Raw genomic sequence first — 13,895 nt, 5'->3', positions numbered from 1 at the left:
AATGCTTGGGCTGCTCTGCGCATGCTTTAGGCGCTGATTAACGACGGGTTTAACGATTCTTTGATCCTACTTTGCAATACCGATCCAAACATTTCTGGAGTGTTTTTGTAGTGCATGCCTCGTTTTTTAAAAATCGTTAAGCACTTTTACGATTCTTATTTTTTAACGTTTGGTTGATGCATCTGGGCCTTAGGTGTGGTGGTTTCTGTTTCTGTGGAGAGAGTTGAGCAGCCTGGAGCTCTTTGCTTGTCTGCTGCCTGAAGGAAACTCAAACAGATAAGAATTGTGCTGGCTTTATTCTGCTGGCTTTCCCTACCCTACAGCTGTGGTTTCTGCAAATTTCTGGTGCATTTCTTAACCTTGTCTTCCCCTTGACTTAACCTTGTCTTCCCCTTGTCTCCCAACCAGCTGTGTAGAATAGTGGCTTATCACAGTCCTAGAGATAGGTTTTACAGCAAACACATTCCACAGGTTTTAAGTTTAAGCCCACCCACCCCAAGACTGACACTTCCTAAATAACTTTTCTAAATACACTATTTATCACAAATTAACTCCACCCTAATTACAACTGTCTCAGTTTGCTGAGGAGTAAAATTAATCTTGCACACTGTTAAACCCAATCAAGGCATACCTGTTCATACCCATTCCAACAAATCAGGATGACTTTTATTCTCTGTAACAATTGTGGTGCTTTAGTTTCAAGGCCAATCATCTGGAGCCTTAAGGCTTGTCCTATCTGTCATCAGTTCACTAATTTAAAACAGGACCTCAGTAAAGTAAAGCAGGAATTAGATGCACTTAAAGCAACTTCTAAGACTGCACAACATCATAAAGCACAGAATCAAGCCAAATTCACACCACTGCCTCAAAGGATAAAGCCACCTAAGAATAGATGATTCACCGTAGGCTCAGGCAGACTTCGTTATGTGACACACAGGCATCCACCCTCACAAGTGTTGCCCCTACAGAATTCTTTTGCTCCATTACAGCACTGTGATGTTCCTCAAAATAGAATTGAGGCAGAAGAACAAGTAATGGAGGTGGAACAAAAGGATATGAAGGCACCCAAAGACAAAAAAACACCCCCAAATTACAAATGTTGAAACACATACCAGAAACTGATCTGATCTTGGAGGCAGACTTAGACATTGTTGCAATTCACGAAGACGTGGCTAAATGGTTCCCATTAATGGGATGCAAACATACCGGGCTATAATCTATTTAGGAAGGATAGAGAGGGTCGAAAAGGTGGAGGATTAGCTCTGTATGTGAGAAATGACATCTGAAATGTCAGGGACCTGGGGAAAGGAAGAAGCGATATAGATCACCTTAAAAAGAGATGATAAAACCTCTGTACATGTGGGTGTTGTCTACAGACCTCGGACACAATTGGATGATCTAGATAAAGATCTGGTCACAGATATCCATAAGTTGGGAAAGAAGAGAGAGGTGCTGTTGCTGGGAGATTTCAATCTGCCGGATGTAGATTGGAAAGTTCCGTCTGCAGAATCAGAAAGAAGTAGAGAGATCATGGATGCTTTTCAAAGTGCTCTGCTCAGACAAATGGTGACGGAACCCACGAGGGAGGGAGCGACGCTGGATCTGGTGCTCACAAATGGGGATAGTGTGTCAAATGTCCTAGTGGGTGCCCACCTGGGCGGCAGTGACCATCAAATGGTTTGGTTTGATATGACAGCTGAAGTGGAGGGCGGCCCTCAAAACTCAAAGTCCTGGATTTCAAGCGTGCTGACTTTAGTAAAATGGGGGAATACCTGAGGAAGGAGCTGATGGGATGGGAGGATGAACGTGAAGTGGAGGGACAGTGGTCCAAGCTGAAAGAAGCTATAAATAGGGCCACAAACCTTTATGTAAGGAGAGTAAATAAAAGCAAGAGAAAAAGGAAACCGATATGGTTCTCCAAACAAGTGGCTGAGAAAATAAAGGCTAAAGAGTTGGCGTTCCTGAAATACAGAAAAACTCAAGAAGAGAAACACGGGGAGGAATACCAAACAGCAACTAAATCCAAAAAGTGACACAGCTGCCACAGCCCTTTATTAGCACGATAAGGTACCTGTGGGCCAAGCCTAGATCTATCCATAACAGGGTCCCATACTGCATTAAAATCTCCAACCACCGATAAGGAGGAGTGCTTGTGTTGGACTAGGAGATTAATCACTGTTTTGTAAATTTGTTTATCATATTGGTTTGGAGCATATAAGTTACAAATAAGGAATGGGTGATGATTAACGACTACTTCTGCGAGGACAAACCTACCAGTGGGATCCACTGCCACAATCTGCACCCGCTCTACCACTCCTCCCCTAAATAAGATTGCCACCCCCCTTTTTTATGTTTAGTGTGTTCCAAAGCATTGATATACATCTCTTTTAACAAAGCGATATCAATTTTGTGTCTGTGTAGGTATTGCAAAAGTTTTGACCGTTTAATTACATAGTAACATAGTAAATGACGGCAGAAAAAGACCTGCATGGTCCATCCAGTCTGCCCAACAAGACAAACTCATATGTGCTACTTTTTGTGTATACCCTACTTTGATTTGTACCTGTCCTCTTCAGGGCACAGACCGTATAAGTCTGTCCAGCACTATCCCCGCCTCCCAACCACCAGCCCCGCCTCCCACCACTGGCTCTGGCACAGACCGTATAAGTCTGCCCAGCACTATCCTCGCCTCCCACCACCGGCTGGCTCTGCCACCCAATCTCGGCTAAGCTCCTTAGGATCCATTCCTTCTGAATAGGATTCCTTTATGTTTATCCCACGCGTGTTTGAATTCTGTTACCGTTTTCATTTCCACCACCTTCCGCGGGAGGGCATTCCAAGCATCCACTACTCTCTCTGTGAAAAAATACTTCCTGACATTTTTCTTGAGTCTGCTCCCCTTCAATCTCATTTCATGTCCTCTCGTTCTACTGCCTTCGCACCTCCGGAAAAGGTTCGTTTGCGGATTAATACTTTTCAAATATTTGAACGTCTGTATCATATCACCCCTGTTTCTCCTTTCTTCCAGAGTATACATGTTCAGGTCATCAAGTCTCTCCTCATACGTCTTGTAACGCAAATCCCTTACCATTCTCGTAGCTTTTCTTTGCACCGCTTCAATTCTTTTTACATCCTTCGCAAGGTACGGCCTCCAAAACTGAACACAATACTCTAGGTGGGGCCTCACCAATGACTTATACAAGGGCATCAACACCTCCTTTCTTCTGCTGGTCACACCTCTCTCTATACAGCCTAACAACCTTCTAGCTACGGCCACCGCCTTGTCACACTGTTTCGTCGCCTTCAGATCCTCAGATACTATCACCCCAAGATCCCTCTCCCCGTCCGTACCTATCAGATTCTCCCCGCCTAACACATATATCTCCCGAGGGTTTCTATTCCCTAAGTGCATCACTTTGCATTTCTTCGCATTGAATTTTAATTGCCAAACCTTAGACCATTCTTCTAGCTTCCTCAGATCCTTTTTCATGTTTTCCACTCCCTCCCGGGTGTCCACTCTGTTGCAGATCTTAGTATCATCCGCAAATAGGCAAACTTTACCTTCTAACCCTTCGGCAATGTCACTCACAAATATATTGAACAGAATCGGTCCCAGCACCGATCCCTGAGGCACACCACTACTCACCTTTCCCTCCTCCGAGCGAATTCCATTCACCAGCACCCTCTGGCTTCTGTCCGTCAACCAGTTCCTAATCCAGTTCACCACTTCGGGTCCTATCTTCAGCCCTTCCAGTTTATTTAAGAGCCTCCTGTGGGGAACCGTGTCAAAAGCTTTGCTGAAATCTAAGTAGATTACGTCCATAGCTCGTCCCTGATTTAATTCTCCTGTCACCCAATCAAAGAACTCAATGAGATTTGTTTGGCACGATTTCCCTTTAGTAAAACCATGTTGTCCCGGATCTTGCAACTTATTGGCTTCCAGGAAATTCACTATCCTTTCCTTCAGCATCGCTTCCATTATTTTTCCAATAATCGAAGTGAGGCTTACCAGCCTGTAGTTTCCAGCTTCTTCCCTATCACCACTCTTGTGAAGAGGGACCACCTCCGCCGTTCTCCAATCCTTCGGAACCTCTCCCGTCTGCAAGGATATGTTAAACAAATCTTTAAGAGGACCTGCCAGAACCTCTCTGAGCTCCCTCAATATCCTGGGGTGGATCCCAAATTGGCAAATTTATCCCCCCCCCCCCCCCCCCCCCCACATTCCAAGATATTAATTTCACCATGAAGAAAATGTATGTAAGACAACTGCAGCTACTACATCTTTTACATAAGTACATAAGTAATGCCATACTGGGAATAGACCAAGGGTCCATCGAGCCCAGCATCCTGTCCACGACAGCGGCCAATCCAGGCCAAGGGCACCTGGCAAGCTTCCCAAACGTACAAACATTCTATACATGTTATTCCTGGAATTGTGGATTTTTCCAAGTCCGTTTAGTAGCGGTTTATGGACTTGTCCCCAGAGGGGACATCCCAGCCAGCACCCCCAAACATGATTGCACCATAACATAATTCCCAAACTTTTCCACTCCCAAGACTTCACCCCAAAATTATTACTCAGTTCCTGACCATAGAACCCCACCTCCCTTGACTCCCCCCATTCCCCAAGCCCCTCCCCACCCCAACTTTCCCCCACTCCCTAAGGTTAACATTCCCCCCATGGGAACCATCACTTACAACACCTCCCCAGTGAGCCCCGTTGCAAACATTTCTAAACTACAGTAGGCGCCCGACCCATTAAAAAAAAAAAAAAAATCAAACATCTGTGCCATCAACAGCGGATTGCATACATGTGTTTCTAAGGGCACACAGTACAGTAGTTTGTCAGTGGCGACAATGGAGTCATCAAGACTCAATGAAAAACAACTCTTAGGAGGATCCCAGGTAGCAATACGAGGACATAGCAGAGAAGGACACAGCACATCCACAGCCAGCGAATCATGATCAGGTCTTCCTTGTCTCCAGCCCATCCACATGTGAGAGGAACTGACGAGCTTCCTCCACTGACGCGAAGCTCCTCGGTGATCCATTGTGCGTAACCTTAAGGGTGGTTGAGTAAAGCAAGGCAAACCTTATCTTTAGGGAAAACAACTTGGAACAGATTGGAGCAAATGCTCTATGCTGCGCCACTACTCCAGCCGAGTAATCCTACTTGTAGTGCTTGTAAGATTGCCTGCTTGTGACTAAAGTTCAAAATTCGCACTAAAACCACTCGAGGCTTAGACGAAGAAGATTGATGAGGCACCATGCAATGGGCACGCTCTATGCGCAAAGGGCCCCTATAGAGGCATATTTTCAAAGCACTTAGCCTTCCAAAGTTCCATAGGTTTCTATGGAACTTTGGAAGGCTAAGTGCTTTGAAAATATGCCTCATGGTCTGATAAATTGAGTTCTTTGGTTAGCAAGGATTCCAAAATGTCAATTAAGTCTCTATCTGCAATAGATTCCGGGAGGCTAACCAGACGCAAATTATTTCTGCGCGACCTGTTTTCTAAATCTTCCACCTTGGATTCCAACGTTGAAATCTTTTTGTGCATTAAGTCCTGTACCTCCTCCACCTTTGTAACTCTATCCTCCATAGCATTGGTGCGGTTCTGGAAAGCCACGCAGTCTCTTGATAGTTCCTTGAATTGGGTGTGCAAATGTTCCAATTTCAAATCAATAGGAGACAAACGCCTCTCCAACAAGTCTTCCAGCACTACCGACAGTTCAGTTGTAATTTATGTAACCCATGCCGAGGACACCGAGGGTTCGGCCGGGCTGGGAGGCACCATCTTGTCTCCTCCTTCTTTGCTGCATGTCTTCTTCTTATATGCCGTCTTCGTTGCCATTACCCGATTGCCAACCAAACTACTTTCCTCACCTCCCTCGAGTGCAAAACAAGTACTGGCAGGGTCGGGTGCTATTTTAATCTTCAGGGAAACAGCTAGAGGTCCGGAGGAACACCGACTAGCATCTTCCTTCGGGCATGGCATCACGTGACCTCTAACGCTGTTAGTAAAAGGGCCCCTTAAATGGTTTTGCTGGCTCTATATACCCGGAAATTCAATCCTGGAGGCCGGACATGGCCAGGCATTGAATTTTCAGAGACAACACTGGCAGCAATCAGCAAATTGCTGATCACCACAAGCAAAATATTGGGCCTGTTGAAATGCTGGCTAAGGAATTGCATTTGGGATAGATGGAGGCTTTTTTGAAGGGCCATTGAGAATATTGTGATATCTCCATTGGGGTTAGAGCTGAAGAAAGAGCCTGGGAAATTATATCTGATCCACAATTTGTTATACCCGTTTGGTAAAAGCATTAATTCCTTCATTGATACAGCATACTGTCCATTTTGTATCCTTGGATTAGGCTGTTGATTTGCTTAGCCATTATATATTTGTGGGGGTGGTTGGTGTGCATATTTTGGAAGTACATAAAAATTCAGGATCCCTTGGAAAGAGGACTGGTTAGGAGCTCCATGTATATTCCTGGCCTATTTTGTGATCAAGTTGAATCAGGGGTTCTCAACCTAGTCCTTGGGACACATCTAGCCAGAAAGGTTTTCAGGATACCCACAATGAATATGCATGATTTTAGATTTACATAGAATGGAAGTAGTGCATGCAAATTTATCCTTGCATATTCATTGTGGATAACTTGAAAATATGGCTAGCTACGTTTGCCCTGTGGACTGGGTTGAGAAACCCTGAGTTGGATTCTGATAGGATGGAGATTCAGTTGTTTAGGGAGAAGGCAGCAAAACTTGTAACTGTTAATGAGGCATTTATTATTATTACTATTTATTGCATTTGTATCCCACATTCCCCCACCTATTTGCAGGCTCAATGTGGTTTACATAGATTTGTTAACATTGTCATTTCAGGATATCAGATCAGATACAGTTAGTAATGTGTAGCGATTAGGAAGGGAAGAAAAGAAAAAGGAAGAGAGTGATTAGGGTAGTTATAGAAGGTAAGCGTTCATAATTGAGTGGGTTGGTGGGGTGATTTAGTGAGGCTGTAGGTTCTTATTGTAGGCCTTGTTGAAGAATGTTTTCAGAGATTTTCGAAAGATAGTTGTTTCGTTGATTGCTTTCAAGTCTGTTGGTAATGCATTCCATAACTGCGTGCTCACGTAAGAGAAGGTAGAGGCATGCATCAGCTTGTATTTAAGTCCTTTGCAGCTGGGGTAGTGCAAGTTGCAAAATTTGCGGGATGATCTTGTAGCGTTTCTGGGAGGTAGGTCTACGAGGTCTAGCATGTACATTGAGGCGTTTGCGTGGATGATTTTGTGTACAATCGTGCAGATCTTGAACGCAATGCGTTCCTTAAGTGGGAGCCAGTGAAATTTCTCTCTTAGGGGTTTTGCACTTTCATATTTAGTTTTTCCAAATATGAGTCTGGCGGCCGTATTCTGGCATTTAGGTATAAGAAATTAACTGCTTTCTCAAGGTAGAGTTTTGCTGAGGTGGCCTGTCTGGTTGGACAAGAGGTGTACAGTGCAAAGGGAGTAGAGGCTGACCATAGACTAAACCAACTCGGGAGATGATGTATAAAAACACTTTATTGAATATTCAAGGGGCCTGACACGGCCCATGTTTCGACGCACAAAGGCGTCTGCCTCAGGGGTCACAAAGGATGTTCACAGAGTACACACGTAAACCAGAATTATAACCAAAGGTGAACTCTATGAAATTCATATCAAGTTTCCACCACGTACTAACTCGATGGAGGACATACTAACAGCATGACGACAGGAAAATACTGCTCGTGAGAAAGTCTATGGTCAGCTTCTACTCTCTTTGCATTGTGCGGATTCGTCGTAGAGGTTTTTCCTGTTTTGCTGTTCCTGGACAAGAGGTGTAGCCATTTTTTTGCTAGAGGTTGCGGCAGCCATTTTCAACAGGCAGATAGGCTGGGCAGGAGCAAGTGGGCATTGCTCCTGCCCATATGCCCCACTAGACCACCATGGAGCATCAAGGTAGGCCTGCGGGAGGGACTCAGGCCTCTTTTGATTTTATTTCAGGAGGGTGGGAGGGGAGATCAGGATGGGATTGGTTTATGCAGTTCTAGGGAGTGGGAAGAAGGAGCACATTTGGGGGGGGGGGGGGGGTCAGAACCTTTATGTGGGTCTCAGCCAATATTCAGCTGGTACCAGCATAAGGTTTGGTGGCTTCCATAGCAGGAATTAGCTCTGGATATTCAGTGCTGGTGCCCAGACATGGTCCGACACCAAATATCTAGGGCTAAGTCTGCCCACGACAGCCAGCATTTAAGATAACACTGACCACTGCAGGCTAAATATTGACCAGATTGCCTTTAAGGAATTATTTGTCATCATGGTGGCCTTCATGGTCTGCAGTGACAGGTTGGGTCACAAAAGTCCTAATATGTTTTGATAATCTGGTGGTTGTAGAAGCCATTATTAGGCAATCTGCACAGTGTCCTTTGATTGTAGAACTGTTAAGTTTTTTGGTTCCAACACCACAGAAGGTGATCTCTCCACTGGAGAACCAAAGACAACAAACAACAGTGGATAAAATAAGAGTCCTTTCACAGTGGACGTCCCTCAGAACAAGGTCTTTATTCAAATTAATCAATCGACCCGACACGTGACGATACTGGACACCGATCTGAACACAAAACGAAAGAAAAAAAAATCGGTGTCCAGTATCGGACAGAGATAAGTGCAGCGACTCATCCGACAGGATATCTCTGTTAACAATTTATTTACTATGAGCCGTCTGACTTTCCAAGGCATTTCATATAAAGGACCAATAGACCCCTGACGCAGGCCTTTTCGGCCGAAACACGTCACGTGTCGGGTCGATTGATTAATTTGAATAAAGACCTTGTTCTGAGGGCCGTCCACTGTGAGAAGTTTTTTGGTTCACCATTGTTTATGTTTCAATGTGACACTGTCTGCAAGACATGTGCCTGGGGTTGCTAACAAGATTGCTGATAATCTCTCATTTCCAATGGACACAGCCCTGACTATTAGCTCCCAACACAGACAACTGCCTTACAGAGATGCCAGAGGTATTATGGAACATTATACAAAGTCTATCAGCTGGAACCTGCATAAGCTCAGCAGCCATAGCATGGCTCTGAATATCCAGGGCTAATTTAGCCAATGATGGTCAGCATTAAAAAAGCCGCTGACCTCTGCCAGCTGAATAATGACCCAATTGTTATTTATTGATGTGTCTTAAAAAAGAAGTCATGGCCTTGTCTTGCCACTACTTCTATATCTGAGTATTTTGCAACTATAGTATGGAAAAGGAAAAATGGGTGTGAATGCCTATTACTAAAAAAACATAACACAAGCAGACAGTGTTTGTAGGCTGCACACTGTTTTGAACACTACTATTGTACTAATATTGTACTAATATCTCATGAGTCACCAGCTACTATATAATATTCTTTTGAAAATTATTTTGTATTCCACTATAAACTGAAAAGTCTTTTAATTTTCATACCTGTTGCCTTTAGACAGTTGTTGATTTGCAAAATTGAAGAATCTCTTGATAAGCCTCACTTTGTTACATCTTACCTTTTGGGATGAATTGAGTTTAACAGATAATCCTTGAAGATATCTGATACTTTCATGATAGTACTTTCAATTGATTGTGTCACCTGGATTTTCAAAAGAAAGAATACCATAAAAATGTGATTTAATTTACTTTATACGAGACGTCTATGCTTCTAGCATTACATAAAAAGCTTGATACAGTCTTACAATCACATAGTCCTGTTCTTATTTGAGCTGTGATCCTATCGGTGTTGGTTTATTGCAATGCCTTATACAGGGCCAGTGCTTTACGATATTGAGTTAGTTGTAAGTAGTTACTGTAGTTAATTACTTTCTTGCAGTAATCAATGAAGTATGTAACTACTTATTCACAATCCCAGCAACTGTAATTAATTACTTTTGAAGAGTAACTAGCTCAATATGACATGACATGATTTTACTCTTGAAATAAGCATCAAGAGATGAAGTTATGCACTATTCACATTGGGATTGTGTGTAAGATGGATATTTTACCTCTTCACGTGCTAAGATCTAAAGAGAATCCACGTATGTGGAGAACTCAATAGAACCCATGGAGTAAAAAGTGAAACAAAAAAGGAGTGGGAATGAAAACCAGGCATATCCAAAAACTGGAACCAGACAACAAATATATTAATAATCAAACATACAAAGTTTATTAATATTTTTGTTAAAATGACTCGATACCACGTTGTGTTTTGGTCTGGTGGCCTACATCAGGAGTCTATAAACGGAAACAATAAATAATACATAACCAAAATAAAATATGCATGAAATAAAGGAATGAAAACATATAAAAAATACATGAAATAGAAAAACAATGTCATAACAAATGTATATATAATGTGAACATATATAAAGTATACATAAAATAAAGAAACGATGTCATAACAAATATATATATATATATAATGTGAACAACTATATCATGACATATATATTAAGAATTATGCATTGAGAAATGTATATATACTAACCATTGTGCTTATTGCAAATAAATAACTTGATTGATTAACCTGCTTATAATCGAAAGTGATCGCCAGCCATTTCCCGACATAAATGGGGAGATGGCCGGCGATTTCGTGAAATCCTTATAATCGAAAGCTTCTGTTTTGACAGCATCGCCGCTTTCCCTTCGTCTCGCCAGCAAAAGTTCAAGGGGGCGTGTCGGCGGCAAATTGAAGGCGGGACATGGGCGGATGTGGGCGTGGCTACCAGATGGCCGGTTTTCGCCGTTAATGGAAAAAAAAAACGGCGATAATCAGTATTTCGCCGGGTTTACTTGGTCCTTTTATTTTCACGACCAAGCCTCAAAAAAGTGCCCCAACTGACCAGATGACCACCGGAAGGAATGGGGTATGACCTCCCCATACTCCTCCAGTGGTCGCCAACCCCCTCCCACACTAAAAATATTAAAAATAAAACCTTTTTACCAGCCTGTATGCCAGCCTAAAATGTCATACCCAGCACCCTGACAGCAATATGCAGGTCCCTGGAACAGTTGTTGCTGGTTGCAGTGGACTGCAGAAAGGCAGACCCAGGCCCATCCCCCCCTACCTGTTCCACTTGTGGTGGGTAATGTTGAGCCCTCCCAAATCCCCCAAAACCCACTGTACCCACATGTAGGTGCCCCCCTTCAGCCCTTAGGGCTAGGGTAACGGTGTCCACTTGTGGGCAGTGGGTTTGGGGGGGGGGGATTTGGGGGACTCAGCACACAAGGGAAGGGTGCTATGCACCTGGAAGCAAATTTGGTTGTTTATAACAGATGTTTTAAGTGACCCCTAGGGTGGCCGGTTGGTGTCCTGTAATGTGAGGGGGACCAGTGCACTACAAATGCTGGCTCCTCCCATGGCCAAATGCCTTGGATTTCGCCGGGTTTGAGATCGCCGGCAGTTTTTTCCATTATCGCAGAAAAACACACCTGGCGATCTCAAACTCAGTGAAATCCAAGGCATTTCGCCAGGCCATACCGTATTATCAAAAAAAAGATGGCCGGCCATCTTTTTCGATAATACGGTTCCGACCAGCTGTTGCGCCGCCGCCAAAATAGATCGCCGGCGACCTATTTCTCCAGCGATGTTCAATTATGCCCCTCTAAGTGATAAAAAGCCACTGTTAATAGAAAGAACATATCAATATATATATATATATATATATATATATATATATATATATATATATATCCCAGTTGTGGGTAATGTTAAATTATAGGAGCATAGGTGAAACTTGAAAAATAAAAATTGAAATAATAAAAAAATAATGGAGAAAACAATAAAAAATATATATAAGAAAATATTGTATCCGTAGTGAAAATAACACTCATGAATTGATGATATAAAATGTTCTGTAGAAAACAGTGAAAATTTATAAATGCACAAAACCAGTAAAAACTAATCTGGTAAAAAAAAGAAAATAAATGAATGAATAAAATAAACTAGCCTCAAGCTTCAATCAATAAATGAAAGTCTTGAGACAAAAACATAGAGTTGGTCTATGGAAAAGATAATTAAATAAATTCATATCATCACTTGTAAAATCTAATTGAAGTTTAAATCTGACCAAAAAACATAATAATAAAGGTATATGTGGCAGGACACTATCCTGCTTATAATCGAAAGAGAAAAACGCCTATATTCCGACCTAAATCAGGAGATGGACGTTTTTCTCTCGCGGGTGCCCAAATCAGTATAAGCGAAAGCCAATTTTGGGCATCTTCAACTGCACTCCGTCGTGGGAACGAATAAAGTTGATGGGGGCATGACAGAGGCATGGTGAAGGCGGGACTGGGGCGTGGTTATCGGCCGAGCAGAGATGGGCGTCTTTAGCTGATAATGGAAAAAAACAGGCGTTTTTACCGCAAATTTGGGTCACTTTTTTTGGACCCTTTTTTTTTCACGAATAAGTCCCACAAAAGTGCCCCAACTGACCAGATGACCACTGGAGGGAATCGGGGATCACCTGCCCTGACTCCCCCAGTGGTCACTAACCCCCTCCCACCAAAAAAAAAGAACTTTACAAACGTTTTTTGCCAGCCTCAAATTCCATACCCACCTCAATGACAGCAGAATGTGTTCTATCCTCCAACAGCCTTTCCCTGGTTCTGATGTGGGTCTCGGGTGAGTGGGACACCTTTTCTGTTAAGGGCTCTGCAGACTCACATCAGCAATGCATTGTGGTGGGTGTAGGGTATTGGGCTCCGCGATTCCACTAGCTTGTGTTCAATGCTCACGATGTTGGTAGTTGGTAGGCTCTACTCCCATGGTGCTTTCCCCCCTGCTTACTGGGTCAGAGTGTGCCCTCTTTTGTTTCCGGTAGTCCATGAGGTAGTGGCCATTTTTGTAAGCCGGTTTTAGATCCCTTTCATGTGTTAGCCACATTACAGAACCTAGTTCTTACCTTGAATGGTGCTGAAAGAGGGCATTGTACAGCATTCTGCCAGCTCTGACCTACTGCTAATCTCAGTACCAGTGAGACTCTTTGCCAGTGGGGCACAACCTCTGATCTGCAGTTAACTGTAAGTAAAGGTGCTTATTCCAATAAAGGACGTTTTTGGAGAGATTAGTCTTCAGGTATCAATTAGTGTGCCAAGGTTATACAGAAGCAACAAGTCCTAGAGGCAGGTCCCTGGAGCACTTTTAGTGGGTACCGCAGTGCACTTCAGGCGGGCGGACCCAGGCCCATCCCCCATCCCCTGTAACACTTGTGCTGATAAATGAGAGGCCTCCAAACCCCACTGAACCCACATGTAGGTGCCCCCTTCACCCCTAAGAGCTATGGTAGTGTTGTACATTTGTGGGTAGTGGGGTTTGGGGGAGGGGTTGGGGGCTCAGCACCCGTGGTAAGGGAGCTATGAATGTGGGAGCTGTTTCTGAAGTCCACCGCACTGACCTCTAGGGTGTCCTGGCATGTTGGGGGGGGGGGGCGAGTGTACTACGAATCGTGGCCCCTCCCACGACCAAATGGCTCGGATTAGGACGTTTTTGAGCTGGGTGTTTTTATTTTCCATTAAATCAGCCTTCCCTCGCAAGTCGCATGATGGCTCCGCCCTCTTCTGACGTATCTCCTGTTTCTGCGAGGGCGGAGCCATCATGTGACTTGCGAGGGAAGGCTGCTGGAGCCGAGATGAGCCTGCTGATGCCTTCAATGCCGGCGCTGCCCGCGACTCCAGGAAAAATATAATATTTAAAGGTACGGCGGGGGGGCCGGGGCAGGAAGGAAACGAGGGCTGCCTATTGGGCAGCGAGGGCAGATGGGAGAGATGATCGAGGATGTGGCTGGGGAGCAGGGAAGTGTGCACCTCGCGGGGTGGAGGCAGCAGGGGAAAACCTTCACAGTCGGTT

At 43.9% G+C, this 13,895-nt stretch overlaps 1 protein-coding gene across 1 annotated transcript in view; it reads right to left on the bottom strand.

Moving 5' to 3' along the window:
- Positions 1-13,895, bottom strand: part of LOC115461429 — a 453,017-nt gene that overhangs the window by 17,329 nt on the left and 421,793 nt on the right. Inside the window, exon 19 of the mRNA XM_030191224.1 lies at positions 9,559-9,641. Within this exon, the coding sequence (XP_030047084.1) occupies positions 9,559-9,641 (83 nt within the window). The remainder of the gene's footprint in view (positions 1-9,558; positions 9,642-13,895) is intronic.

Source organism: Microcaecilia unicolor, chromosome 2, assembly GCF_901765095.1.
Source record: "Microcaecilia unicolor chromosome 2, aMicUni1.1, whole genome shotgun sequence".
Classification (NCBI taxonomy): Eukaryota; Metazoa; Chordata; class Amphibia; order Gymnophiona; family Siphonopidae; genus Microcaecilia; species Microcaecilia unicolor.
This window is presented reverse-complemented; position numbering and strand designations above follow the sequence as displayed.